Consider the following 25,517-nt stretch of genomic DNA (forward strand, 5'->3'; position numbering starts at 1 on the left):
GCCCGTGGCGCGAAAAAGACCAGCTGAAAGTTGCAAATCATGTTCAAGCGCAAGTTGCGGAACTGCCCAGGGCCCAGGTCATGCCACCGTCATGGACTCATCATCCTATGGTTACGTTGGTTACGCACGCAGCTGATGCGTGGTCTGAATTCAAAACTGGATTCAAAACCTCATCCGATGAGGCCGGATGCGACCGAAAAAGCTACCTGCCTAGATAAAATACGGCACTCTGCGAAACTCCCTTGGGTTCGGCCAGCCGCTGCCCCCTCGCCCTCCCCTCCCCCCCATCTCCGTTCCAGACGTCTCTTCTTACTTTAGTCCCAGTTTGTTTGTTAGGCATTGAGCTCGCATCTAGCCATCCCTACTTACAGGCTACATAGCATCCGCCAGAATGGGGTCGGTAATCTACGACTCAGAGTTGATGACCAACTATGTCGCCGGTGTCCCTGTTGCCGCCGGGAGTCATTTCGCGACCTGCTTGGACCCTGTGTCTCGCAAAGTCGTTGTTTTCGCTCTCAGCAATGACGAGTCGCCAAAGTTGCAGATGATCAAGGCAGGTGGTACCTACCTAGGCGCTGCTCTCTCCGTTTTCAACACCGCCCCGTGTAGCCCGGTCGCTAACAAGCCTGTAGGAAGACGCCGATGGCCTCCGCCATGTGCACGACCTCACTGAGGCCCTTGGAATCCCAAAGGCGACACCGATTCAGACTTTCGAAGTCCAACAAGGCAACGACCTGTCCGTCTACCTAGCCGTCGCCACCAGGTACGACGATAAGCAGTCCAACCTGCTCTTAGTCCGCCCGTTCCAGATCAAGGACAAGCCATCTCTTCAACTGCTTCCTGTTAAAACCATTGAGTCTGTGCATCGAATCTATATGGTAAGTCTCGGACTCGGACCGAATGCTTGCCACTGCGGACTAACCCGCCCAGACTGCCCCGGCTCAGGAGGGAAGATACCCCATGGTGTTCCTGACCCAACAGCCCCTGGAGAGCCTTACCAGTGGGAGTGATATCAAGCGTGTCATAGTTTCACTGCCGTCCAACTCGTGGTCCACTCTACGGGACATGGAACTTCCCTTCAACGCCGTCGACATCTTCTCCATTGCTCCGGCATACACCGTTTTTGGCGAGGGTCTTTTTGTGCTATGCGCCGCCAAGGGCACGGGGTATGAGGAGTCTGTCCTCGTATAAAAAATTACTTCATCTAACACAATGCACAGGGAGCGAGCGCTGGTCGCCGAGTTCGTCGATAACAGCCAGGAAGGCCCCCCACAATGGTACACGGCCAAGTTGAAGTGCCCTGTCGGTGCGTGGGATCAGGTCGTATCCACTTCAATGCGCTCGTGCTAACTTCACCTGCCTATGAAGGTGCTCGTTCCCTCGCCACTTTCAACGACAGCGAGGGCTACACCGCCCTCCTCATGGCCTGTGACAACGGAATTCGACACTTCACCGCGGACCAAGCAACCAACAAGGAAGCCGAAAGCTCCCTCATTTCATCCAACGCTGACGTGAAAAATGCCGAACGCATCGTCCTTGCCCAGGACGGTGAAATCATTTCCATTTGGGCATCAAACCAGAAGGGCGCCCTTAGCTTCGTGACCACCACAATCCACCAAATCACCAAGGGTGATCACGCCGCCACCCTTCTCCTCGCCGATGGTCGTGCCAGCACCTTCTCCGCTTGCATAGCTCGCCCCGCCCCAGAGCTGGGTCGGCCCACCGTGTTCCAGGCTATCATCGCCAACGACAGCCAGGGCAACTTGACTCTTCTGCAACAGCATCGTGACACAGGCATCTGGAAAGACGAGCCGTTTTACGTGTCCTACCAAAAGAAGAACATCAAGTTCGACAGCCATACCGTAACCATCCAGCTCATGCACGAGGACCAGCCCTTGGCAAACGGCCAAATCTACCTCAGCTCTTCATCCGCCACCTCGGCCCTGGTGAACGGCAAAGCCGTCCAGCTCGGCTCCGTCGGAAGGTGGCTATCGGCTGATGAAGCGGGCGAGATTGCCTTGATCTTCCCGGCGTCCAGCATCGTGGGGCAGGCTCTGAAACTCACCCAGATGAGAGACTCCGAGGGCCATGACATTAACTTCGCATCAACCCTGGTCGACCCCAATGACAAGGTCATCAAGACACTGGGAAAGCTCACCTCAGTCAAGCAGCTCAAAGAGGCCACCACCAAGAGCGGAAAGCCCCTGTGGGATGCCAAGAGCATGCCCTCAGACGAGGACCTAGAGACTGCGGCCAAGTGCTTTGGTGCCATTAACGAAGCCACCAAGACGCTGCCTAGGGATGGAAAACCGGCGTCTACGATTAAATCGGCCAATGTGGCTGCCTTGGCGATTACAGAACACAGGGTGCAGGCGATGCATACGGTTGGGGATTTTCTCATGGAGGGCTTTTACTGGCTCAAGCACCAGGCTGAGAAGGTTGTTGACTGGATTATTCGGAAGGCCGGTGGGTAGAAAATACCAGGTGGCTTCGCTGGCCTGTTTAGGTGCTGACAGGAGTCACAGGAGAGGTGTGGGAGTTTGTGTGCACCATTGGCGGCGCTATTAAGACATTTGTCCTCGACTGCGTCGAGAAGGTCGGAGAGGCTGCAACCTGGGTGAGACAACCCATTCACCGATTTATCATTCTTGATCCAAGCTACCTAACACGTGTTACAGGTTTTTGGAAAGCTCAAGCTGGGCTGGGAGAAGCTGAAAGAATTCGTCGGCTTCCTGTTCTCATGGGATGACATCATCGAGACTAAGAATACCCTGTCTAGCATCGTCAACTCCGGCCTCGATCTCGCCATTGACGAGGTTGATGCATTTGTGCCCAAGGTGGACGAGTGAGTTACTCTCTCTGTTCCCGCGTGGCGCGACTAACTGGTTACAGCCTCTTCAACAACCTCAAGGACCAAGTGGTCAAGGCCTTGAGTCCTCCGTCAGCATCCGTTTCTGGGAAACAAGACCAGGCTTCGGGTGGCAAGAGCGCCGAGACCCAGAACAGCACGAGCTTCAAGTGGGCTGGTGAGAGGTTGAAGAACGGAGGAACAGGCACGGGAGGAGCCGAGCTGAAGGGCAAAGGTACCTATGATGCGATATATTTAAGCCCCAGACGTGTTAAATTGACCTCCACCAGACAAGAGCTCCCCGGATGATACCTGGCAAAGCACAGTTGCACCTCTGCTAGCCAGCATCAGCGCACTCGCGACCCAGACGGGCAATGACATTGCTACCCTCTTCAAGAAACAGGGCTCGGTGACAACCGAAGAGCTCCTTACCACGGGATCCCACTTCCTCGTCGGGGTGCTTGAAGTTGTGAAGCAGTTTGCCATTTCCGTCACCAAGCTGGTTAAGAAACTGCTGAATCTGATCAAGGAGCTCGGTAACGCCAAGTACGTCAACCCCCGGCTTTGAACTTCATTAAAGTCCAATGACAACCGGCTGGCATCATTGGGCTGGCTGCCACTCTACCTGAACCCGCACCGCTGACCGCTCCCCCAGAATCGACCTCCCCATCTTCTCCTGGCTCTACTACGAATTAACCGGCCACGACCTCACCCTCGTCGACGCCGTGTGCCTCGTCATTGCCATCCCCGCCACCATCATGATCAAAGTCATCACCGGAAAAGCTCCCCCCAAGATCCCCAACATGAACGCCAAACTCCTCCGCCAGCTCGTAACCGGATCCAATGACGTCCCCGCCGCCACCAAGGTCGACTTCAACACCCTCACGGCCGGCACCATGGTCGGCGTCGTCGCCGTCAAGGGCGTCTTCGGCCTGATCGAGCTGGCGTACAAATCCGTCACCGGGGGCGCCGACGCCGCTCTCGGCACCTTCAGTCCCGGAAAGACCATCAAAACCATCAGCCTCGTCCTCGACATCGTGGGCATCATCGCGGCCATGCCCGGCGACACCAGGCTCCCCGCTCCGCACCTCCGGCAGTGGATCGCGTACCTGTCCTTCTTCCGCGCGTCGGTCAACGGCATCGGCCTCGTCGTGCCGACCAACGAGGTCGTCGAGAAGATCAGCGCGTGCGTCGACCTCGCCGTCACGCTGGCCAACTTTGGCCTGTACCAGGCGGTCTACTACCACGAGCTGACGGAGGAGTGGAAGGACAAGGATAGCAAGACGACGGAGCTGTGCGTGGTCAACAACACGCTCAACGCCATCGCGGGCATCGGCAGCTTCACGGCGAATATGGGCAAGCTGGAGGCGCCGTACATGACGGCCATCGGGGTGGTGGTCATGACGGCGGGGAAATATGGCCTGGTGGCCATGGAGGGGTTCGTGTTTGAGAACCAGTATAAGAAGACTAAGAAGACGAATTTGGTGGCGCCTTCGTTTTAGGTCTGACTGGATGGAGCTGGACGGACTGTCGTCGGTTTTGGATAGGTAGGATTTCGCATGTTTTCTCCACACGATAATTGGTCTTGAAGGCAGTATCTGGAGCAACATGAATCTGTCACTTGACATGACATGCCGGGAAATCTTTAACCGAGGTGTGAATAAGATCCAAATTTTCTTTTCTCCTCTTGCTGGTAGCATGGCACCAGCCCCGCCTTCGCCCTGCATTGGTCTTCAGCAGATGGCAAACTTGCCGGAAAATTCAGCAAGCCCTATATTGGTATAAGTAGAACGATGTCTACCTTGCCTGCAAAAATGATAGTAGATAGTATATACTGATTCTTCACACTGAAGCCGAGCATAGAACGAGCACGAGCGGGGTGGGTGTTACATTTGCTTATACACGTGGCCGCTAACGGCTACCAGTCTGGTAATTCGCAAACACTACCCTACCCCTACATACTTATTCAAAACCGGCAGCCGACAGGTAGCTACCTGGCCACATCATTTCACGGTTATATGGCGCAGCTATCTAAACTGTTTTCTTTAAGAGAGTACACCAACATTGGCTAAGTAGAAGCTATTTTTGGAATCCCAACACTGACACCCTTTGCCACCACATGAGGAGAGCTAAACTCGTAGTTAGGTTGGTGACGATCAGCGGATCCTTGGTGTTGCATGTTCCTTTTTCTTTTTCTGCGGCCAGAGCTGGGAAGTCCACATTCATTAGACTACACCTTCGCACACGACTATTACATACGACCATACCTGCCAGAAAACACGGGATCCCGTCCGCTCTCCCCTAGTTAAACTCGCAAGGGCTGAACCAGTAGTTGGGTCGGTGACGACCAGCGAATCCTCAGTGTTGTATGTTTTTGACTTTTTTACCCTCTTCGAGATTCACCCTCGCCTATCCCGAGTAATAACGATAAAACTATATAATTTCCTCTCTTAGATATAAATATCGATCTACTCTAGATAGGTAATATTCGATGAACTTTATTTGCTCTCTATATGTGTTTGCATCGACGCTCATTCACCTAAGTCAATACAATATAGATCTAACTAAACCTCGAAACTATCACATACGACCATACCTACTTGAAAGTTCGGGATCCCGTCCGCTCTCCCCTAGTCAAACAAGTAAGGGCTGGATTAGTAGTTGGGTCGGTGACGACCAGCGAATCCCCGGTGTTGTATGTTTTTTTTTCATTTCTCCAGCTAGAGCTGGGGATCTAGATTGATAAACGACAGCTCCTCAGTCGACTGTCACATACGGCCATATCCACGAGAAAACTCGTGGTCCTATTTTCACATAAGTAGGGCTCACAATCCTCCTATGGGCAAGGAAAAGTCCGCATGTGAGGATGCTTCTGTTCGAGATGAGATTGCATGTCCAAATTGTTAAGGAACATAACAACATCTCATTGCATCTGCTTGCTGGACATATGTCATATTCGATATCTGGGTGACTGGAACCCATGTGACGGTTCCGATGGCGAGGGGACGTGAAGACCTCGTCGCATTCTTCAACTGGGCAGGTCCATGCTTCGTCAGTATGGACGGTCTTGACGTGTTGGATCTCCGCCTGAAAGCCGAGGACGAAAGACTAGAAGATTTGGCCGAGGGCGTGTTGTACTAGACATGGCAACCCGGAACCGGACATCTAAGCGTTGCTCGCAGTCTCAGCTGCTTCTGGTCTCGGTGTGATTGAAGAATCGTTACCTTGATGCTTTTGCTAGGGAGGATAGAGTCGGTTCAACTGAGAGCACTCGACCCTCCTGGGCCGATATCGGCAGGTGGGGCGGTGGTGGGGGTAAAGCATGCGGTCTCGGACGAACAAGCTCTCCCCTCCCCGACTTCGCCCTGCTCTCTGTCTTGTCGAATTGGTTCTTCAGTTCCCTTACTTACTTTTCCAATCACTCATTCTCGTGCTTCGTCACCTACAACGGACTCTTCCTTGGACGAACTCGGTCGGACAAGCATTGCAACCATGGCGGAACACAACATTGTTGTTTTTGCGGGCGACCACTGTGGCCCAGAGGTGACCGACTACCCCCCGAGCTTTCCCACCCTTGATTCTAGACGGAGAGAGGCTGACTTTGGTTATTTGACAGGTTATTGCTGAGGCGATCAAGGTACGAGCCTGGTATTTGTGACCTGCAGTTGAGCACGTCTGACGCAGGATTCAGGTTATCAGGACGGTTGAGGAGCTGAGCCCGACTGCTGGCAAATTCAATTTGGAGGACCACCTGCTCGGAGGGGTAAGTCGTCCCCCGACGATGGATCACACGGGCCCGAAGAAATCCACGAGAGAAGTCTCTTGCTGACCTCGCCGTTTCTCGCCAGTGCTCCATCGACCAGACCGGCGTCCCCCTCACAGACAAGGCCCTCGCCGCCGCCAAAGCCGCCCACGCTGTGCTCCTCGGCGCCGTTGGCGGCCCTGAATGGGGTGCCGGCGCCGTTCGCCCGGAGCAGGGCCTCCTCAAGCTACGCAGCGAGATGTGCGCCTTTGGAAACCTCCGTCCCTGTTTCTTCCCGTCCGACGCCCTTGTCGAGACCTCCCCCCTAAAGGAGTCTGTCTGCCGCGGCATCGACATGATGTTGGTCCGGGAGTTAACCTCGGGCTTGTATTTCGGAGAGCGAAAAGAGTACGATGGAGTCAATGCGTTCGACACGGCTGTTTATACGAAACCAGAAATCGAGCGTATCGCGCGGCTGGGCGGTCACCTAGCCAGGACTAGGGGAGAGTCGCGGGTTATCTCGCTAGATAAGGCAAACGTGCTGGCGACAAGCAGGCTCTGGCGTAGTGTGGTCGAGGAGGTTTATAAGAACGAGTTCCCTGATCTGAAGGTTGAGCATCAGCTTATCGACAGCGCGGCCATGATCATGGTCAAGAACCCGACGAAGCTGAATGGCGTTCTATTAGCGCCCAACTTGGCAGGTGAGCGAGGCCCCTCGTCCACCTCGAAGGCGGTTTAGCTGATAAGCTTTTAGGGGATATTCTCAGCGACGAGGCGAGCGCTTTAGCTGGAAGCATAGGGCTCCTCCCGAGCGCCAGTCTCTGCGGGATTCCGAGCTCTCCAGTGCCTTCTATCTATGAGCCGATCCATGGTGAGACTCCTATCCTTCACTCGAGCCCCCACCTAGACATCAGTCGCTAACGCAGATGATAGGGAGCGCGCCGGACATATCAGGGAAAGGGATTGTCGTGCGTCAAGACCCCGTTTCGGGCGATTCCTATTCATTCGCTGCGAGTACAGAGCTGACATCATTCCCAGAATCCCATTGGCACCATCCTTTCCGTGGCCATGATGTTCCGGTACTCTCTGGATCTCGCCCATGAGGCTAAAATCGTCGAGGACGCCGTCCGCGCTGCCATCGACGCCGGGCTAAGAACCAAGGACATGGGCGGCAGCACGGGCACCGCAGAAGCAGGAGATGCCATCGTTGCTGAGCTGGTCAAGCTTCTCAAGGCATGAGATATCGCACGCCTTGAGGAGGAAGGTGGTTGAGAAGAGATTAGTTTTATTAGCCGGCGAGAAAATAAAAGGGGCACAGTTAATATAATAGGTACGCTAGACGCAGCTTTATCAGACATCTTGTGCTCGTCCTGGGTCATATGCTGGACTCGAAATAGTTATTTTCTATTGCTCACGGGACTCACCATCCCGAACTAGCCTTACACAGTAAGTGTGCCTCATCATGCGTGGAAAATGCCCGGCGGTGTCAAAGGAACGGATGGTCACCGCAGACCCGGGTTGGAGTCCGAAATCCCTCTACCAAGTAACTACAAGGATGCCATCCCAACCACCGACTAACTAACAAGGAACCAGACGAGGGATAAGCATAACTCGTGTGTTTCAACTCCCAGCCGTGCCATCCGATCCGGCATTCCTCGGCTCAAGATCTCGGCAGCTAACTCCCTCCGGGGGGGACGCACGTCCTCACTCCACAGCTGTCAACCGATCATACCATACCAATACCACCCTCTCCCGCCGTCCCGCGCCGATCCGACACCCGGCGTCTGTGGGGCCTCGGGCCAGATGCAAGCCGGGTGGCCCCTGGCATGTTGACTTCATGCTAGTCTTCCCCTCGGACTACCAGACTGCCACAGACAGCGCACATATCTCATTTGTTGCATGACTTAGGTAGCCGGTTCAGTTTTTAGTTGGTTGGCGGTATGACTTTTAGAAGTATTCCACCAGAACTCCATTTTGCTTGAGAAAAGGGGAAGGAGAGAGAGATACACACATGAATATCACACATGGCAAGCAGAAAGAAGACGCAAGACGAAAACTGGGAACCAAAGATATCCAAGGAGAACCAATCCGGTTGATTATCCGCATCCCAATCCCCCTCCTCACTCTGCTGAGCCTGCTTCCAACGTCTTCAATCGTCCACCCAATCTACTAACCCGCCACCTCCACCCCTTAACAAAAGTCCAGCCCTGCGATAAATCTCTCATACCGACTCGTCTAGCTACAAAGCATCGTGCTTGGTCATAAAAACAGTAAGAAATAGGGAATACAAACTAGTACCAGAAAAAAGGAAAAAGAGAAAAGGGGGACTGGACCAGAAAGATGGCGCAGAAAACCGAGATAAATATGCTTCATCAAGTCCGTGAGATCTGAAGGGTAGATAAACAGAAAGTCCCCCGCGCGTGAGCAAAATTATCGATATCTTTAGTCTTCCCACTGTTTGGCTCCCTTGACTTGAACCTGCTCTTCTGTCCAGAAAGCAGGGAATAATGAAACCAAGCAACGTTCGCACTAGCTTTCCAGTCCATCCTCGTTTCCAAAATTATCTTGCCATCCTGCCATCGCAGCTCGGGGACACGCGAGCTGAAAACGGTAGTGGCGAGTGGTCGTATCTGCGCGAGTCGAAGAAGCAAACCGGAACTCTTTACTCCTTGAGGGTGACGACTTGAACGAGAAAAAACCCAAGATTAGCCATCCGAAATCCCGAAGTATGTGAGGTTTTATCGTTTGTAGGGAGCGGCGGGTAGCAAGCGAAATCTGGGTGCGAGTCTCTGGCAAATCGTTGACTCTGATTGCGAGACGGCCGCTCTAGTCGAAGTCGATAGAGCTGCCTCCTTCCTGGGCCTCCTGCTCGGCAGCGGTGACGACATCCAAACCATCGTTGCTGCCGTCGTCGCTGCTAGGGGCAGGGACAGGAGCGGGGATGTTCGAGTTGCCGGCACCGACCCCCGGAGCGAGGAGGTTAGGATTGAAGGAAACCGCGGCTCGGGTCTCGTGTGAACGCCCGCGTTTTGCCGAGGGAAGTAACGGGGTAGAGGATATCCGCGCCGGAGGGAGAAAAGAAGACGGTGAAGGAAATCTACTCACGTTGGGAAGCTACCGTCTGGACCTGGCCGACGACGTTGGGGGAAATGAACTGCTGCAGATCGAGAACACCGACGTTGTTGAGCAGGCCAAGGTTGAGGTGCTGGAGCTGAAGCGAGGCGAGGTCAAATCCACCGAGAACGCCGAGCTGGTGGATCTGCAGGAAGGTGTGCAGCGACTGCAGCTGGAGAAGGCCTTGAAGGTCGAAGTTCTGCTGCTGGAAGAGGCCCTGGAACTGCAGGATGTTGAGGTTGTTGACGTTGGCCAGGTTGCCGAGGAGGCCAAGCTGCAGGGAGTTGATGTTGAGCAGGTAGTTCAGGTTGACCTGGTTGAAGTTCTTGAGGCCATTGAAGGCGTTGATGTCGAACTCGAAAGCGCGCGTCTCGAGGTCAGTGGCGGGAGCCGCGGGAGCCGTCGGGGCGGCGACTGCCAGGGTGGCGAGAGCAGAGATGATGAAGGTAACAGGCTTCATTTTGTCGGTGGTGGAGAGATATGAGTTCTCGAAAACAAGAATTAAAGGATTAAAGTTGAGAGCACAGCTGCTGGCGTGTTAGCCATATGTTTGATCTGACGAGTGCAAAGCTCTCATACCTCAAAAATGTTCAGAAATGTGAAGGAGTGAAGCGAACAGCGAGCACAGCTACCGGACCCGATGTTAGCCTCCAGTCTTGTTGATGTCGGTCTGGTGCCCCGGGGCTTACCTCTGAATGAACGACTGAAGAGAATATTGACCGGAGTCTTGAAGGCTAGAGTGGTGAGTGTGGATGAGGAAACAAAAGAGGAGAAGTCAATGGCGGCCAACTTAGTTTATATGTCAACTGGAGCAGCACCCAGACCAAACGCCACCGAGAGAGCACGGCATGGGATAGCATGAGCGGGAGTCGCGCGCCAAGATTTCAGGAGCAGGACGTCTATTCGGAAGGGAGGGTGAGAAGTCATCCGGGCGTGTCAGGTGTTTGGCGCAACGGAGTCTGCCGGGTAAAACACCATGGATGGGCCCAACATGATGTGCCGGGATGGGCAGACGATGCAGGAGAAGCGAGGGTGTCTTGACCAACCAGACTCACGGGGGGGAAGGAAGACGCAGGGGAGAGGCAAGAAATTCGCCGGGAGCCCGCATGTGGCATCGTCCGGAGGGAGGGTAGTCGAGAAGCGCTCAAGACCGACTGCAACGTGATGAGGGGGCGGAATACCGCACGGCCGAACCCAACAGAGAGGAGGCGTTGCCAAGAGAAACACGATGGGCATGCGTTCGTGGATGATCCCAAGCAAACCAGACCCATGTGGCGCGTTCACGACGCCGGGTCTTTCATGCTGTAACTGGGAGTCTGGGTAGGCATGTGAGGAGTGTGGGGTGCGGTCGAAGCCGGGGGTCGAGGACGGGATACTCCTCGTCCGAAGGCATTCTGCGGGGAATGCCAAGTACCGTCTGGTGTCTGACGGCAGGGGACGGGAACTAAGCAGTACGCTCGGCTTCAGCAAGAAAAAACTCGAGATTTCTTTCCCTGATCGACGCCGAGAATAGGGACCCGTTTCGAACTGTTTCGCCAAAAAAGGCGCCTTAGGATGGCGAATATGGACGGTGTGAAAACTCGAGAGGAGACTTGACAACGGAGAGAGGTAAACAACACGAAGCGGACAGAGTTCAACTTTAGTTTCATGTTGAGATGATGGCACTGGCAGTGAAAGAACAGACTGGACTTGGGAGGAACCTCAAGACAGCAGAGCACCTGCCATGTGGTGACCCGCCCCTCGACAGAACTGCCGGCGCCGGATACCACCTTCCTTACCCACCTAAGGTGGTACTGTGGCGGCCGTGACCGTTGAACGGGGAGGAAGGGACGACTTGGGGGTCGCCACTCCCACGCTAGGCTTTTTGGCTTAAGGTTAGTCGGCATCCGATTGCCGAGCCCAATCATCGAATCATGAAGACCCAACCCGTTGCCATTCTGTTTCAAATCTGAAGTTTTCGAGTGAACCGTGCAGGGGAGCCTGGGTAAATGTCCGGGCTTTGCCTGGGGGAACGCAGGAGGTTGCAAGAGGCTGAAAAGGCTAACCCCACACGTCGTCGGATCCTAGACTGCCAAGCAAAGCCAAGATTTGTTCGAGTCTGGTTGCGATTTCCCATTGGTGAATCCTGACTTTGCACCGTTGAAGCCGTGCTGCTGTGACGCAGATCCGTGCGCCCAGGCAAATGTGAAGCAACTCCCTTGACGGCATTGCCTTGGCCACCGGAACCTCGCTGCTTCCGATTCCCAAGGGGCCAGTGCCGTTCGGATATCAGGCACTGTCGTTCAATCACGCCCCAAGAACTTTGGACGGCACTCGGCACAGAGCACGCCTATTGGATGGTTCTCTGCACACATGCAATGCAGGTACGGAATCATCGGGTTGTCCATCTGAACTTGAAGGTTGGTATTTTCCGGGGAAATATGTCGAGCTCAGATGATTGTATTAGCAGCCAAAATTAGAAACCGGGAGTAGGGTTTACGAGTTCATCTCAAGGCCCGCCTCTCAATTGATGTATGGAATTATAACTATGGTAGGCCAGTCTATGGTCCATCTGTGTGCCGTAAACAAGCAAAAGAAGATTATGTCTGTGTACACAAAACAAAACAAAAAAATAAGAAAAGAAAAAGAGAAAAAGAAAAAGAAACGGCACCATAACTTGGCATATCAGACGGGCCCAAGACTGCCGTAAATAAACCCTGTCTTCACCGGGAATTCCGGCACCACTCAACTCGTCCGCCCAGCAAGGCTGAACCCCAGACACGACACCACCCCAGACTCATCCCTACCCCCTTTAACGTGTGAGGTCTGCCAGGTCAACGTCATCGGCTCCTCCCGGAACATCCGCCGCCGCCGTCGCGGAAGTGGCAGCAGAAGCACCAGCAGCAGGGACGGAAGCGACGGAATCCGCAGCAGCAGCAGGCGCAACAGAAGCGGCAGCCGCAGGAATGGCGCTCACGGCTGCTTCGGCGGCAGGAGTAGCAACCGAGGCAGCATCTGACGCGGCGATAGCGACGGCAGAAGCGGAAGCCAGCGATGTTTCAGCTACCTGGGTAGCACTGGCAGCGACCATTGTCGAGACGGCGACCGAGGATCCTGGTGCCGTGGCGATGGTGAATCCTGCCTCTTCATCGGGGACGGTGGCAATTGTGAAGCCGGCATCGTCAGCCGTCGCGGTTACCGTAGCGGACGTGTCCGGGGGCGCCGTGGCAATGTTGAAGGTGTTGTCATTGATCGCAGCCCCCGAATTGCCCGCGCCCACACCTTCCGTGGCGCACTGCCGCTTGGCCTTCTGGCCGCGCCGCAGCTTGGTGCGCTTCATCATCTTTTTAGCCTCGGAGACCTCGCGCTTGAAAACGCCTGGGAGGTGTATTAGCCGTTGATGCCCGGTGTAGTACCAAACAGCACAAAGAGGCACTCACCCAAGTTGAACCCGCCCAAGACCTGCCCGTTATTAAACAGGGACTGGACACCCCCTAAATCCAAGAATCCCAGCTGCTCGAGTTGCATCAACTGCGCAAGCTGGAAGAACAGATCCACGTCATTGTTGAACCCAAAACTCAAGATGTTGTTCCGGTCGAGGGCATTGCCTAGGCAGAAGCCCCCGAGCATAGCCAGGATAGCATCGGCGATGACGTCCTGGTTTCCGAGGTCGACAGTACCGAGATTCAGGCCGCCGACCTCCAGACCATCGAGGCCCAGTTCACCCAAATCGAAGTCTGCCAGGTTGAAGCTGGACGCGCCGTTGACGCCAATGTTTGACCCACCGCTGCTGCTGATGTTGAGGTTGTTGATACCAGCTTGGCGTGGGAGGTGGATGCGTGCCGACGCTAGGCCGGCGGTAAGAAGGAGCCCCAGAACCTTCATCGTGAGAAACCTGTCTGTAGAATGGGAAATCGTCGTTGGTGAGAAATGAAGGACGGCGAGCACAGCTTTGGTGGGTAAGTAGAAGTTCAAGATGAGGAATACCACCACTTACCTCGAATTAGACTAAACAACACGTGGGAATGAACGTAAGAACTGAAAAGAGACAAAAATGAATGGATCGGGCGTGAAGGCCTCGCAGGAAGCGAAACCAAAGACCCTTTTGTTCTTAGCCTGAAAAAGGAGAGGAATGAAATGATATACCCTCTCCTAAGTCCATGCCTCTATCTCATCATAAGGATGATATGATGGGATGTCGATGAAACGGGAAACGGTATAAGCCGGCAGCGTGGGAAGAGCCAAGATGAGTCGAGCATGGCAGAGCCCTTCCCACCGGCCGTGAAACACCACCCGTCCCGCTATCGAGCCATGCGCAAAAACAGGCGTCTCGCCGATACCTAGCATAAGGTGAAAGTTCCAAAAGAATACTCTCTAAGATGTTAGAGGGGTTAAGAGTATAACGGTGCTCGATGATAGCTTAGGAGGATCGGGGGCGGAATATTCACTCTCATCAGCGTCATCCCAAGCGATCGAAGAAGGTGCATAGTCGGGGTCGCTACCAGGAAACCCCTTTAACATCGAGATGTATGTTGTGGAACGAAGATCAGAACGTGGGCCAAGCGCGGCTTGTTCTGGCGAGACCGGCAACAGCAGGCCGAGGATGCCGTAGTTGTAGCCACGTATGCCGAGTCGATCAGCCTTCATTCATTCGTGTTTCGGTAATTTCCAAGGCCATCATGGGGACTTTAAGTCCGTTTAGTTAGCAAGCTAGCTCCGGCACCGTGGAAGTGGGATGGGAGATGATAATGGTTCAGCTCCCGGCAATAATAGTTTCTAGACGTGACAATCAAGCCGGATAAGTTGTACTCAAGGTTAGTTTGCCATTATCCTTCGTCGGATATCCTCGGTACCGTGAGCCGGCCGTTCATGACGTGGTCTTGGAGGAGTCGTTTGATGTAAAGGGATGCCTGTTTCGACGGGGAGAGTATTTCCCACTTGCCTTGTTCCCTCACGGGTTGCGCTCTTGGAACCGGCCGAGGAGGAACTGAGCATGGAGAAGTTGGAACCTTAGGTTGTTGAGCTCGTCTGTCTCGGCCGAACGATGCTCATGTCCAACAAATGGTTTTCGCCTCTGGGGTTGCCGGGTGGTGCGCTGGTGTTCGGGCCAAGGATGCCGTCGAGAACTGCAAATGTCGCTTCATATTCAGAATCATGGCCACTAGATAGCCATCAAGGGTATATCCACCGAATATCCACGGCGCCCTTGTACCACCTCTATCCTTTTCAAGAGTATGCACCTTCCGAACCGTACGGCCGCCCTTTTCCATGACTCCCATCACATTGGTATTTCCACGCTCCCAACCCGTCCATCCATCGTCACCTAACCGGCCTGGTCTTCTCCCCGCCCTCTTTCCCCCCAGCACCTGCACCTTCACCACCACCACCACCACTACCACCATGAAACCCCAACCACTCCCCCAATATCCCCCCCGGCTTCGGAACCGGACACTCCCTCCCCGCCCTCCTCTTAGCCTCCGGCGCCGCCCCCGCCCCCGCCCCCGCAGACCCCATCCCCGGCCGAAACTCCACCACACCCACACCCACACCCGCACCCACCCCATCCTCACCTACCCCCCCTCCTCCCACTACCCCCCCCTCACGAGCCGCTTCTTCACCCCCCCTCCGCCTCCTCACCCGCCTCACCACCCTAGTGTTTTCTTGCTGTTGTTCTTGCATAGCCATGTCGCCGCCGTCGGCATACGCGCGGCGCGGCGCGGGACAGGGCAGGATGTGCGGCAGGGCGACGACGAGGAAGCTGGCGAGGACGGTGGTGGCGAAGAGGGAGGAGGTCATGCGCGAGCGCGGGTGGAGGTGTGGTGGGGGCATGGTTGGTTTCTTTTTTGGGTATGGGTTGGGTTGGTTGTTGTTGGTGGGGGTTGGGAGGTTTGAGGGTTGATTCGGTGCCGGGCTTGGGTTTGGGCTCGGGCTCGGGCTCGAGCTCGGGCTGGTTGTGGTGCCCGTGTTGCGGGAGAAGTGGGATCACTGGGAGTCGGGTTAGGGATTGGGATTTGGAGGGGTCAATTGGGGGCGTTGGGACGCACCGATGCTCAATTCGACATACAGTTGAGATTAGACCATGGTGCACGTAATGGCCCGGTCGATGTACCCTTGCCCGGGGCGTGAATGAAGCCGAATCGAGGTGCTGGATACGGCGAGTGGTTTTGGTGTTGAGCTTCGACCGAAGCTTCGAAGCTTGGAAACTTGGAAGATCCAAGTTGGAAATTCCGCGCAAATGGTTGGCGGGTGGTGCTGAACACAGGGTTAGGGTTGGTGCGTCGGCGCCCTCTGGTCGAAAAAGCCGAACTCGAAACAAAGGGCAAGGAATCAAGCAAAAAGAACAAATAAAAAGAAATTGAGCAAAAAGAATTAAACAAAAGAAATCGGATAAACTAAAAACAATTAGTAAATAGGGTTTTTTTTTTTTTTTTGGGCTCCAGGATAGCTTTCGTTTCGTTCCCACGGTCGACACCACGACCCAGGCCTGGTGATAACTCGGAAAGGGAGAAAGCGGGCCAGGTTTATTGTGACATGTTTGAGCCGTCCGTCGATTACAAAATGCTCCCATGGTATGAGTCTTTTTTCTCTGTGGCTCCAAACAAATAACGGATGGGCCCAGACAGGTTGGAATAGAACACCGAGACATGTTATATATATATATATATATATCTTACAGAACTAATACACATATACATACATCCACAGCGCAACGCACCCTAACACTCCAAACCATGTAGGTAGTCAAGGTACGCCAGTATCAAAACAACCAACCCCCAAACATATATCCATATCACATACACCATCACCATGAACCAGCGGCGCGGGCCGAATTAGTCTCAAACAGATCCTTTGGTCTAGCTATCAGAAGCAAGAACTTTTCCCTGACCATGGAAGCAAAACACCACCCAAAACAAATACCAGCTGGCTTTTCCGATCCATCCTGTATATATAGAGCAAAACAAAACAAGATTCACGTTCTATCAATTCAAATCAGCCCCTACGACATGACCAGCGCGAGCAAGGCCATGCGGCAGTAGAGACCATATCTCATCTGTTACCAAAGTCAGCAATTCGTTCACACAATTAACGGGTTATACACCCCCCAAAGGAGAGGACTCACCTGTCTGAAATAAGCCGCGCGCTGGTCGAAATCGACCTCCTCCGCGACCTCCTCGTTTCTCGGCAGCGGGTGCATCACCACCATGTTGGACTTGGCATGCTTCAGGGTGCCATAATCGATGCGGTACGAGTTCTTGACCGCCTCGTATTCCTTCGGGCTCTCGAACCGCTCCTTTTGCACGCGCGTGCAGTACAGGACATCCGTCCGCCCCAGGATCTCCGGCGTCAGCGCCTCCGTCTCGGAGAGCAGCTCGCCGGAGTCGACAAGCTGCTGGCGGACGGCCGCAGGCAAGGCCAGCGTCTTGGGCGAGACGAGCTGCACCTTGACCTGGTAGTGGCGGAGTAGGTAGACGAGGGAGTGCACCGTCCGCCCGTGAAGGAGGTCGCCGACAAAGGTGATGGTGAGACCCTGCATGGTGCCGAGCTCCTCGCGGATGGTGAAGAGGTCGAGGAAGGCCTGGGTCGGGTGCTCCTTGCTGCCGTTTCCGCCATTGATGACGGGAACGGGGGAGTACTTCTTGGCGACGTCGACGCATTTCTCATCCGGGTGGCGGATGACGACGGCATCGCCGTAGCAGGCGAGCGTGCGGAGCGTGTCCTGAAGGGTCTCGCCCTTTTGAACGGACGAAGTTGACGTCGTGATGGCGATGGTCCGGCCGCCGAGCCGCTGCATGGCTGCGTCGAACGAGGCCGAGGTGCGCGTCGAGGGCTCATAGAAGAGGGTGCATAGCAGACGACCACGAAGGATGTCGAGGACGCCTTCACGCTGCACGCCGAGACGCATTTCCTGGGCAATGTGGAAAAGAAGGCGCAGGTCGGAACGGGTGTACTGCGTGACCGACAACACGTGCGCCTTCTTGAACGAGGACGGAGCAGAGAGCATATCCTGCAGCGGTGAAACGGTCGGTTGCATGCTCAAGGGGAGAGCGAGGTCATCCACGCCATGAGTTCGAGCTAGGGGAGCAAGAGGTCCCATGCTTTCCGTCATCTTTGACCTGCCATGGGCCGACCGCAGCTGACGACGGTCATCGAGGATAGGCGACATGGGATGGTGCACAGGCCGAACAGGGGGCGACGAGATGGCGGCATTCGGAGGCATGGCCCCATGAGTCGACATGTCGGTGCCCCTTGGTTGCGTCGGAACAATGGAACCATCAAGGCATACGACCTGATCCTGAAATGTGACGCGCTGGATAGTCGCCTTCAGAACCTTCCCGGTGAGGGGAGTCCAAGAACCGGCGGTTTCGAGGGTGTACGGGCGGTCAATCTCGACCTCCAAACTTGCGCCGAGTTGGTCGTGGAGCTCAAATATCTCCCTCGGGTTGTCGTGAAGCTTGGCCTTGACATCGTCGACAGTAAGCTTGCCCTCGGCGACCGAAGTCAAAAGGAGAGGCAGTGCATCAGCGATGCCGACGGCCACATCGGCATCCTTCTTTAGGAAGTGAGCAAGCTGGTAGGGCAGGCTGCCGATAGAGAAGACGTCGATAGTCTCCAAATGCTCCCAGAGAGCAGCCTGGTCTTCTGCTGTGGGCAGGAACTGGCACCCAGGGTAGTCTTTCTGCGACAGGTGCAGCGAGTAAATGCTGACATCGCAGGTGACCTTGAGGCCCTTCTCCTTGCTGAGAGCAATGAGCTTGATGTCGTCCTTGGTAGTCACCGCCGTGACGTGGACGCGGCGGCTGTGCAGGCTGGCGAGTAGCAGAATGGATGCGAGATCCGTGGTCCTCGCGTCCGTGATGATCGGCTTGTGTGTAGGCCAGGCTTCAAAGTGTGCCTCCACTGCGGCCACCTTGCTGATGTTGTCCGAGAGGTGGTTGAACGGGATGAACAAGGAACCGACCTCGCCCACAGCGTGGCTGATTTGGTGGGCGTTGTCCGACGTCGCCGCGATGGACAAGTTGAAGTCACAGTATGCGCCGCGCTTGCTGTTCTGCTGGGCGATCTTCAACGACTTGACGTCCGAGATCGAGCCCTCCTTGCCGACGGGCATAACTCGGATCATGCTGAAACCGGCAGCAATGGAGGCCTGGGTTACACGCTGGAGATCGTCGCTGTCCCTGGAGACCAAGCCTGGAACGAAAGCGGCGATGTTAATTAGGCCGGGTAGCTGGATAGTGCGATGGCTTGTCTGGTAGTCGCGGACACCGATGTCGAGGTCGAAATGCCGGGCGAGGGCTTCAATTAGAATCTTGGCGTTCTTGACGTTGGTGACGAGCGGGACCTGATAGTCGACAGCCATGCGGCGGGTCTGGTATCCCTTGCTCATATAGTTGGCCGGGCGCCTGTACTTGTTGTTGGAAGGCAGGTTAATGTACAAGTCGATCATGTTCTTGGCCAGATGTTGCGAGAGCGAGTACTCGGATTTTTGGTCCTCTCCCTTGGGGAGAACCTCGAGATACTGCACCTGCACACCGTGGGTGCCGAGGAAGTCTGCGGTTCCGGCCGTGGCAAACAATTTGTAGCCCATCTCCTGCAGCTTTTTGATCGAAGGCAGCATTTCCTCCTTGTCCTTGTAGGAGCCGATGGAGAGGAGGATGTTGTTCTTGGGAACTTTGAAGCCCGTCGAGAGCAAAGCTTTGAGGTACGCCTCGTACTTATCGGCACCAAAGGACGCGACCTCACCGGTCGAAGCCATTTCGACACCAAGAACGGGGTCGGCGCCAGAGAGCCGCGAGAAGCTGAACTGGGGGACCTTGACACCCACGCAGTCCGGCGGACATTGAATCTCGGGATACTCTTCGAACGGCAGGCTCATGATCGCCTTGGTGGCCATCTCGATGAGGTCAACACCCATGACCTTGGAGACAAAGGGGAACGAGCGAGAGGCGCGAACGTTGCACTCAATCACTTTGATATCGTTGTCCTTGGCGATGAACTGGATGTTAAAGGGGCCTGTGACGTTGAGGGCATCGCCGATCTTGCGGGTCGCCTCCTCGATACGCTTGATGGTTGTCTTGGACAAATCCTGTGGAGGGACGATGAGTGTGGCATCGCCAGAGTGGACACCGGCGTTTTCGACGTGCTCCGAGATGAAGTGACCGACGACCTGGCCGTCCTTGGCCACGGCATCCATCTCAATCTCCTTGGCATTTTCGATGTACTTGGTGATGACAACCGGATGGTCGCGTGAGACCTCAGCGGCTTGCTGTAGGTAATTTTGCAAATCATGCTCCGAGTAGACGGTGTTCATCGCCGCACCAGAGAGCACGTAGGAAGGGCGCACCAATACCGGGTATGAGACCTTTTGACAGAAGGCCCTCGCCTCCTCAAAGCTTGTCAACTCCTTCCAGGTCGGCTGATCAACACCGATACGATCGAGCATACGAGAGAACTTGTACCGATTCTCAGCAGTGTCGATCATCTCGGGGGAAGTACCGAGCACGTGGACACCAGCACGCAGGAGCGGCAGCGCGATGTTGTTTGGCGTCTGGCCGCCCATGGCTCCGAGAACACCGCGCGCAGACTCGACCTCGTAGATATCCAAGACCGTCTCCATGAGAATGTTCTCAAAGTACAGCTTGTCGGCCTCGTCATAATCTGTGGAGACCGTTTCCGGGTTCATCTCGACTTATGTTAGCATTGTTCTAACTAATTCTTGTAAAGGAAAGAGAGTGATCAGGGTCTGTTTGGGTCTCCTTCGCGGCGACGTTTTAAGGCGGCCGCGGAGGGGTCAAACCCCGCGCGGAAGGGTCAAGCCCTGCGCGGAAAGGTCAAGCCCCGCGCGGAAAGGTCAAGCCCCGCGCGGAAAGGTCAAGCCCCGCGCGGAAGGGTCAAGACCAAGGGACTGGAAGAATGCTTGTAGAAAATGGAAACAAGGTCGGTATCATTTGTGAACGTGAGAGTTGGGTGGGAGAGCTGTTGTCTGGAAAAGCGGGGAAGGGGAATGGTACACTTACATTAACCATAATAGTCTTGCAGTTCGACTCGCGAAGGGTGCGAATTGCCCTCACGGAGCACCAGTCGAACTCAACCGAGGACCCAATACGGTACACGCCCGAACCAAGCACCATGACGCCGTTGTCGTCGAACGTGACGTCGTGCTCGCTGGCGTTGTAGGTGAGGTAGAGGTAGTTGGTGTAGGCCGGGAACTCGGCCGCCACTGTGTCGATCTGCTTCACGAAAGGAGTAATGCCGGCCTCAAGACGCATACCACGCACGGCGAGCTCGGTAGAGCCCCAGAACTTGGCAATCTGGCGATCGCAGAAACCCAACTGCTTGGCCTGGAGGAGAATGCCGGGCCGGAGGGTGGCGCCGCCAGCCTTCAAGTCTTTCATCTTCTTGGCGAAGTCGTTCAGGCCCTTGAGCCTGTCGAGGAACCACTTGTCAATCTTGGTCAACTCCCAAATTCTCTCAACCGAGTATCCGGCTGCCATAGCGTTTGCGATGGCAAAGAGGCGCTGATCGGACGGGGTTTGGAGCTCATCATCAATGGACATGAGCGCTGGCGTTTCGTTGAAGCCGAGGTTGTGGAAGTCAATGGCACGGATGGCCTTCTGGATGGCTTCCTCGAAGGTCCTGCCGATGCTCATGACTTCGCCGACACTCTTCATGGACGAGCCGAGCTGGGTGGAGACACGGGTGAACTTCTTGAGATCCCAACGGGGCATCTTGACCACGACGTAGTCGAGGGAGGGTTCGAAGCAGGCGCAAGTGACCTTGGTGACGCTGTTCTTGATCTCCTTCAGGGGAATACCGAGACCCAGCTTGGCGGCAATGAAAGCGAGAGGGTAACCAGTGGCCTTGGAAGCGAGGGCCGAAGACCGAGACAGTCTAGCGTTAACTTCGATGATGCAATACTCCTTGGAAAAGGGGTTAAGCGCGTATTGGATGTTGCACTCGCCGACTACTCCGAGGTGGCGGATGACGTTAACGGCCGTCGTCCGGAGCATGTTGTAGTCTTCGTCCGAGAGCGTCTGAGAAGGGGCGACGACAATCGAGTCGCCAGTGTGGATGCCGAGGGGATCAAAGTTCTCCATGTTGCACACAGTGATGCAGTTGTCCTGGCAATCTCTGACAACCTCATACTCGATCTCCTTCCAGCCTTTCATGCTGCGCTCGATCAGCACTTGGGGGCTGGCAGCAAAAGCCTTGTTGCAGAGATCAAGGAGCTCGGCTTCGTTGTTAGCGAAACCACTGCCGAGACCACCGAGGGCATACGCGGCGCGGACGATGACGGGGAAGCCAATGTCCTTGACAACCCTCATAGCCTCCTCGACGTTGTTCGCGGAAGCGGACTTGGCGCATTTCTCACCGATCGAGTCCATGCTCCGAGCGAACAGCTCACGGTCCTCGGTCGTGATGATGGTATCGATGGGCGTTCCCAGAACCTTGACGCCGAGCGCCTCGAACTCGTCCTTGAGCTGGATACCGACCGACAGGGCGGTCTGGCCACCAAAGGTGCAGTAGATAGCATCGGGCTTCTCGTAAAGGATGACCTTACGCACAAACTCGGCATTGACGGGCAGGAAGTAGACCTTGTCGGCAAGACCCTTGGAGGTTTGAATGGTTGCAATGTTAGGGTTGATGAGGACGGTGTAGATGCCTTCCTCTTTCAAAGCCTTGATCGCTTGACTACCAGAGTAGTCGAATTCGCCAGCCTGACCGATGCTGAGACCACCACTGCCGAGCACGAGTACTTTCTTGACGGAAACGCGAGGGTGGAGCTTGTTGTTCTCCTCGACCGTACCACCGGGGAAATGGACACCCTTCTGCAGCAGACTGCTGTCGGCGGCACAGTTCGAGACGGTCTGGATAAAGACGTCGAACAGGAACTCGGTGTCCCTGGGGCCGGGGGTGCTTTCAGGATGGAACTGCACGCTGAAGTGCGGCCTGTCAACGTGCATAACGCCCTCGTTACTGCCGTCGTTGGCATTGACAAACAGCTCCTGCCACCCGGCGGGAAGCGTGGCGGCATCGACGGCGTAGCCGTGGTTTTGAGAGGTGATATGGCACTTGCCGGTTACCAAGCTGGTGCAAGGAATATTGTGCCCGCGGTTACCGAACTTGAGCTTGGTTGTTTTGGCTCCAGCAGCCCGGGCGAGCAGCTGATGACCCAAACAGATACCAAAAACGGGTGTGCGGTTTTCCTCGAGGGCTGCGGCGATGCGCTTGACCGTGGACTCCAAAATCGCTGGGTCGCCGGGCCCGTTGGAAATAAACAGGCCATCATAGGTCTCGCTGCGAAAGTCGTAGTCCCAGGGACAGACTAGGACTTCCACACCACGCTTCAGGAAGCATCTGAGTTGGTTGTATTTCATACCAACATCGAGGCAGAGAATGCGTAGTGGGCGGCCTGAGGAGTGCTTCAGGGCCTCGGCCTCGGACGGTCGGTACAGTTTGGGCGCCTTGATAGAAACTAGCAGGGCGTTAGCTTTAGGTTCCCGGCCACCTCAAGCTCTTTTTGCAGCCCCCACTCACCCTCTGCTACGAGGTTCTTCTCGTTGGGGTTGACCCAGTCAACCGACTCGAAGCGGGGCTTCCAGTCGCCCATCACGCCCGGGAGTTCGAACCCGTCAGTGTCGCCATTGACACCATTGGCCAAGCCCTGCTTTTCTAGAAGCATGCGACCAAGCATGCTTCCCTTCTCGCGGATGCGCTTTGTCAGGGCGCGAGTGTCTACGCCGTACATGGCAGGGATGCCCTGTTCCTTGAGCCATGTCCCGAGGGATGAGTTTGCGAGGAAGTGAGAAAAGTCTTCGCCCGCGTATGTAGCCGTGACTAGACCGGCGATGTGGATTTGCGACGATTCGAAGTGCGCAGGGAGGCTGCCGAGGAGCTCATCTAGCGACTCCCTCGGGGGGACACCGTAGTTCCCGACTAAGGGAAAGGTGATGACGAGGATCTGGCCGCGGTAGGAGGGGTCCGTGATGGACTCGGGATACCCCACCAAACCCGTCTGGAAGACCAGCTCGCCAGAAATGCTCTTAGGCGCGCCGAAGCTGTAGCCCTGGTAGACGGCACCGTCTTCGAGCTCAAGGGCGACCAGTTCTTGAGTCTCGGGGGTGGCGATGCGCGCCGTGGCAGGCCGGAAGAGCGTGGTAGCCATTGCGAGTTATGACTCGGAGAAAGGGAGGCAATACCCGGGAAGGAAAGAAAAGAGTAATGGGAAAAAAGTATGTGGGTGGGAAAAAAAAGAAGGGCGAGCGAGTACTCGAGAACGAGGATCGGAGAGGTCGCGTGTGGTGGGGAGCGAGGATGTGACGGAGCGGAACTGGAGTCGCTGGACCGTGGGGATCAGAATCTCACAACGGTGCTGCTGTAAGAATTGGCTGAAAAGAATGCCAGAAGTGATATGTTTTTCACCCGCAGATTGTCATGATCCAGCTTCACCAGCCCTTCTGCACAAATAGGAGGGGAGCAGGAGCAGAGGGAGGCAAAAATGGTCGGGTGTTGAAGAAATTTGTACTTCAAGTGCCCCGCTGAACGGCAAAACGACATCTCCCCACCAAACTTTTTTGCAGGGCGGTGATGCGCTAGCGCGGGGCTCTCAGCGGCCGATAAATGGCGGTAGGGACTGAATCCGGCAGGCTTTTCTTGTGATTGTCCAATCAAAGCAGCAGGACACATTTTGGCGGGGTTGTTCTCGTGGGGTTCTCGACCATGGCAAGCAAGGTTTATGCTGCAACCGAGTCTGATTTTGTGACCGCCTGAGATCGGATTTTTCAGGTGCATCTTGCACCCTCCTCGATCAGAAATTTGGTGTTTTCGATACAGCCTCACATCCCTTGTTCCCACGACGGTTGGAACACAGGCTGTCCTGAAAAAAATAGCTTTTCTGAATCCAATGAATCTAATATTGACGAAAATAAGGAAATAAATAAACAAGCCGAAAAAGCTTCAGCCTTTCAGCTTAGCTTGTTTTCAACACTATTCGATCCATCTTGGATTCGAACATGGAGGCTCTCGATGTTGAGATCATGTTGACGCTCCCCCGTTGAGCCAGCAGCCCCCTGCTGACCTTGCTGGAATAACTGCGTGGGGGTTCGTGGTTAAAAGCTTGGTGCTGCGTCGAGGACCCGGGAGCGCTTCTGCGGGCCGAAGATGGGGTCCTTAATCCGAAGATCCATCGGCAGGGTTCAGCATCTCAAGCACCTTCAGCTTTGAGAGATCTGAAAGGAATGCAGGAAGTAGCCTAACCACGAATTAGACTCAGAAGTGCCAGACGCCGAATAACAGTTTGGTATCCTCGAGATTTTTCTGAGTGACGCCCTTGAGTATCCTCACGCTTTCGACTGGGGGTGTCGGCATCTTCCATTGTACCGAGTATTTTGAGATGAACGTGCGGGAGTGTTAACCTAAACTGTTCCATTCGTTGAGCGCACTGAGTCTCGTTCTTTCTGGGGATGTGGGCTGATTGCATCGTTCCTGCCCGCCTAGCTGCGTCCTTGACATCCATGCCAGGCATCCCGCCATTGGTCATCGCTCAACCAACTCCGATTTTAGGAAAACTTCGAGAGCTCATCTCGACCGATCTCGACGGGATGTTTGCGTCACAACCTCTGCATCCACCAGAAGCGCACTGTGGAAACCCATCGCCCTCGCTAATGCACGGCATGGGCCACGCGGGTTTCCTCTTTCCCATCCCATTGCTACCCTGCCATCGCATCTCTGGAACAAGACATGGGACGGTGAGGATTACGCGACCGATTCGTCTGTGCGGCGTGGGGGACAACTTCCAGGTTCACATCATCCTGTTGATCTCTTGGGCCCAGCTCT

The 25,517-nt window shown here is 55.1% G+C and overlaps 6 protein-coding genes across 6 annotated transcripts; 2 read left to right on the forward strand and 4 right to left on the reverse strand.

Moving 5' to 3' along the window:
* Positions 1-391: 391 nt before the first annotated feature.
* On the forward strand, positions 392-4,730 carry B0H64DRAFT_463972 (uncharacterized protein; the record flags this gene model as incomplete). Its single annotated transcript, XM_062807617.1, has 10 exons — positions 392-560; positions 637-878; positions 931-1,166; positions 1,221-1,306; positions 1,369-2,466; positions 2,526-2,617; positions 2,679-2,845; positions 2,893-3,083; positions 3,139-3,394; positions 3,504-4,730. 10 exons carry the CDS (start codon positions 392-394, stop codon positions 4,348-4,350), a joined length of 3,384 nt encoding a protein of 1,127 aa, XP_062658380.1. The 3' UTR covers positions 4,351-4,730.
* A 1,477-nt stretch (positions 4,731-6,207) lies between these two features.
* B0H64DRAFT_197120 (3-isopropylmalate dehydrogenase) lies at positions 6,208-8,285 on the forward strand. The gene is made up of 8 exons (XM_062799184.1): positions 6,208-6,391; positions 6,465-6,485; positions 6,540-6,611; positions 6,697-7,291; positions 7,345-7,461; positions 7,524-7,558; positions 7,629-8,036; positions 8,177-8,285. Exons 1-7 carry the CDS (start codon positions 6,341-6,343, stop codon positions 7,827-7,829), a joined length of 1,092 nt encoding a protein of 363 aa, XP_062658381.1. The 5' UTR covers positions 6,208-6,340; the 3' UTR covers positions 7,830-8,036; positions 8,177-8,285.
* Positions 8,286-9,212: 927 nt separating this feature from the next.
* On the reverse strand, positions 9,213-10,533 carry B0H64DRAFT_476254 (uncharacterized protein). The gene is made up of 4 exons (XM_062808142.1): positions 10,394-10,533; positions 10,284-10,332; positions 9,696-10,231; positions 9,213-9,592 (listed from the first exon to the last, which is right to left on the reverse strand). The coding sequence occupies exons 3-4, from the start codon at positions 10,162-10,164 to the stop codon at positions 9,417-9,419; spliced, it is 645 nt and encodes a 214-aa protein (XP_062658382.1). The 5' UTR covers positions 10,165-10,231; positions 10,284-10,332; positions 10,394-10,533; the 3' UTR covers positions 9,213-9,416.
* A 1,962-nt stretch (positions 10,534-12,495) lies between these two features.
* Positions 12,496-13,568, reverse strand: B0H64DRAFT_375605 (uncharacterized protein; the record flags this gene model as incomplete). Its single annotated transcript, XM_062802429.1, has 2 exons — positions 12,496-13,061; positions 13,124-13,568. 2 exons carry the CDS (start codon positions 13,566-13,568, stop codon positions 12,496-12,498), a joined length of 1,011 nt encoding a protein of 336 aa, XP_062658383.1.
* Positions 13,569-14,509: 941 nt separating this feature from the next.
* Positions 14,510-15,512, reverse strand: B0H64DRAFT_443904 (uncharacterized protein; the record flags this gene model as incomplete). The annotated part of the gene is made up of 2 exons (XM_062806742.1): positions 14,510-14,593; positions 15,321-15,512. 2 exons carry the CDS (start codon positions 15,510-15,512, stop codon positions 14,510-14,512), a joined length of 276 nt encoding a protein of 91 aa, XP_062658384.1.
* Positions 15,513-16,550: 1,038 nt separating this feature from the next.
* Positions 16,551-23,941, reverse strand: B0H64DRAFT_197157 (uncharacterized protein). Its single transcript, XM_062799185.1, has 4 exons — positions 23,220-23,941; positions 20,699-23,157; positions 16,804-20,364; positions 16,551-16,734 (listed from the first exon to the last, which is right to left on the reverse strand). The coding sequence occupies exons 1-4, from the start codon at positions 23,845-23,847 to the stop codon at positions 16,681-16,683; spliced, it is 6,702 nt and encodes a 2,233-aa protein (XP_062658385.1). The 5' UTR covers positions 23,848-23,941; the 3' UTR covers positions 16,551-16,680.
* Between the last annotated feature and the right edge of the window lie 1,576 nt (positions 23,942-25,517).

The sequence above is a fragment of the Chaetomium fimeti genome, assembly GCF_033439085.1.
Source record: "Chaetomium fimeti strain CBS 168.71 chromosome Unknown B0H64scaffold_5, whole genome shotgun sequence".
NCBI classification, from domain to species: Eukaryota; Fungi; Ascomycota; class Sordariomycetes; order Sordariales; family Chaetomiaceae; genus Chaetomium; species Chaetomium fimeti.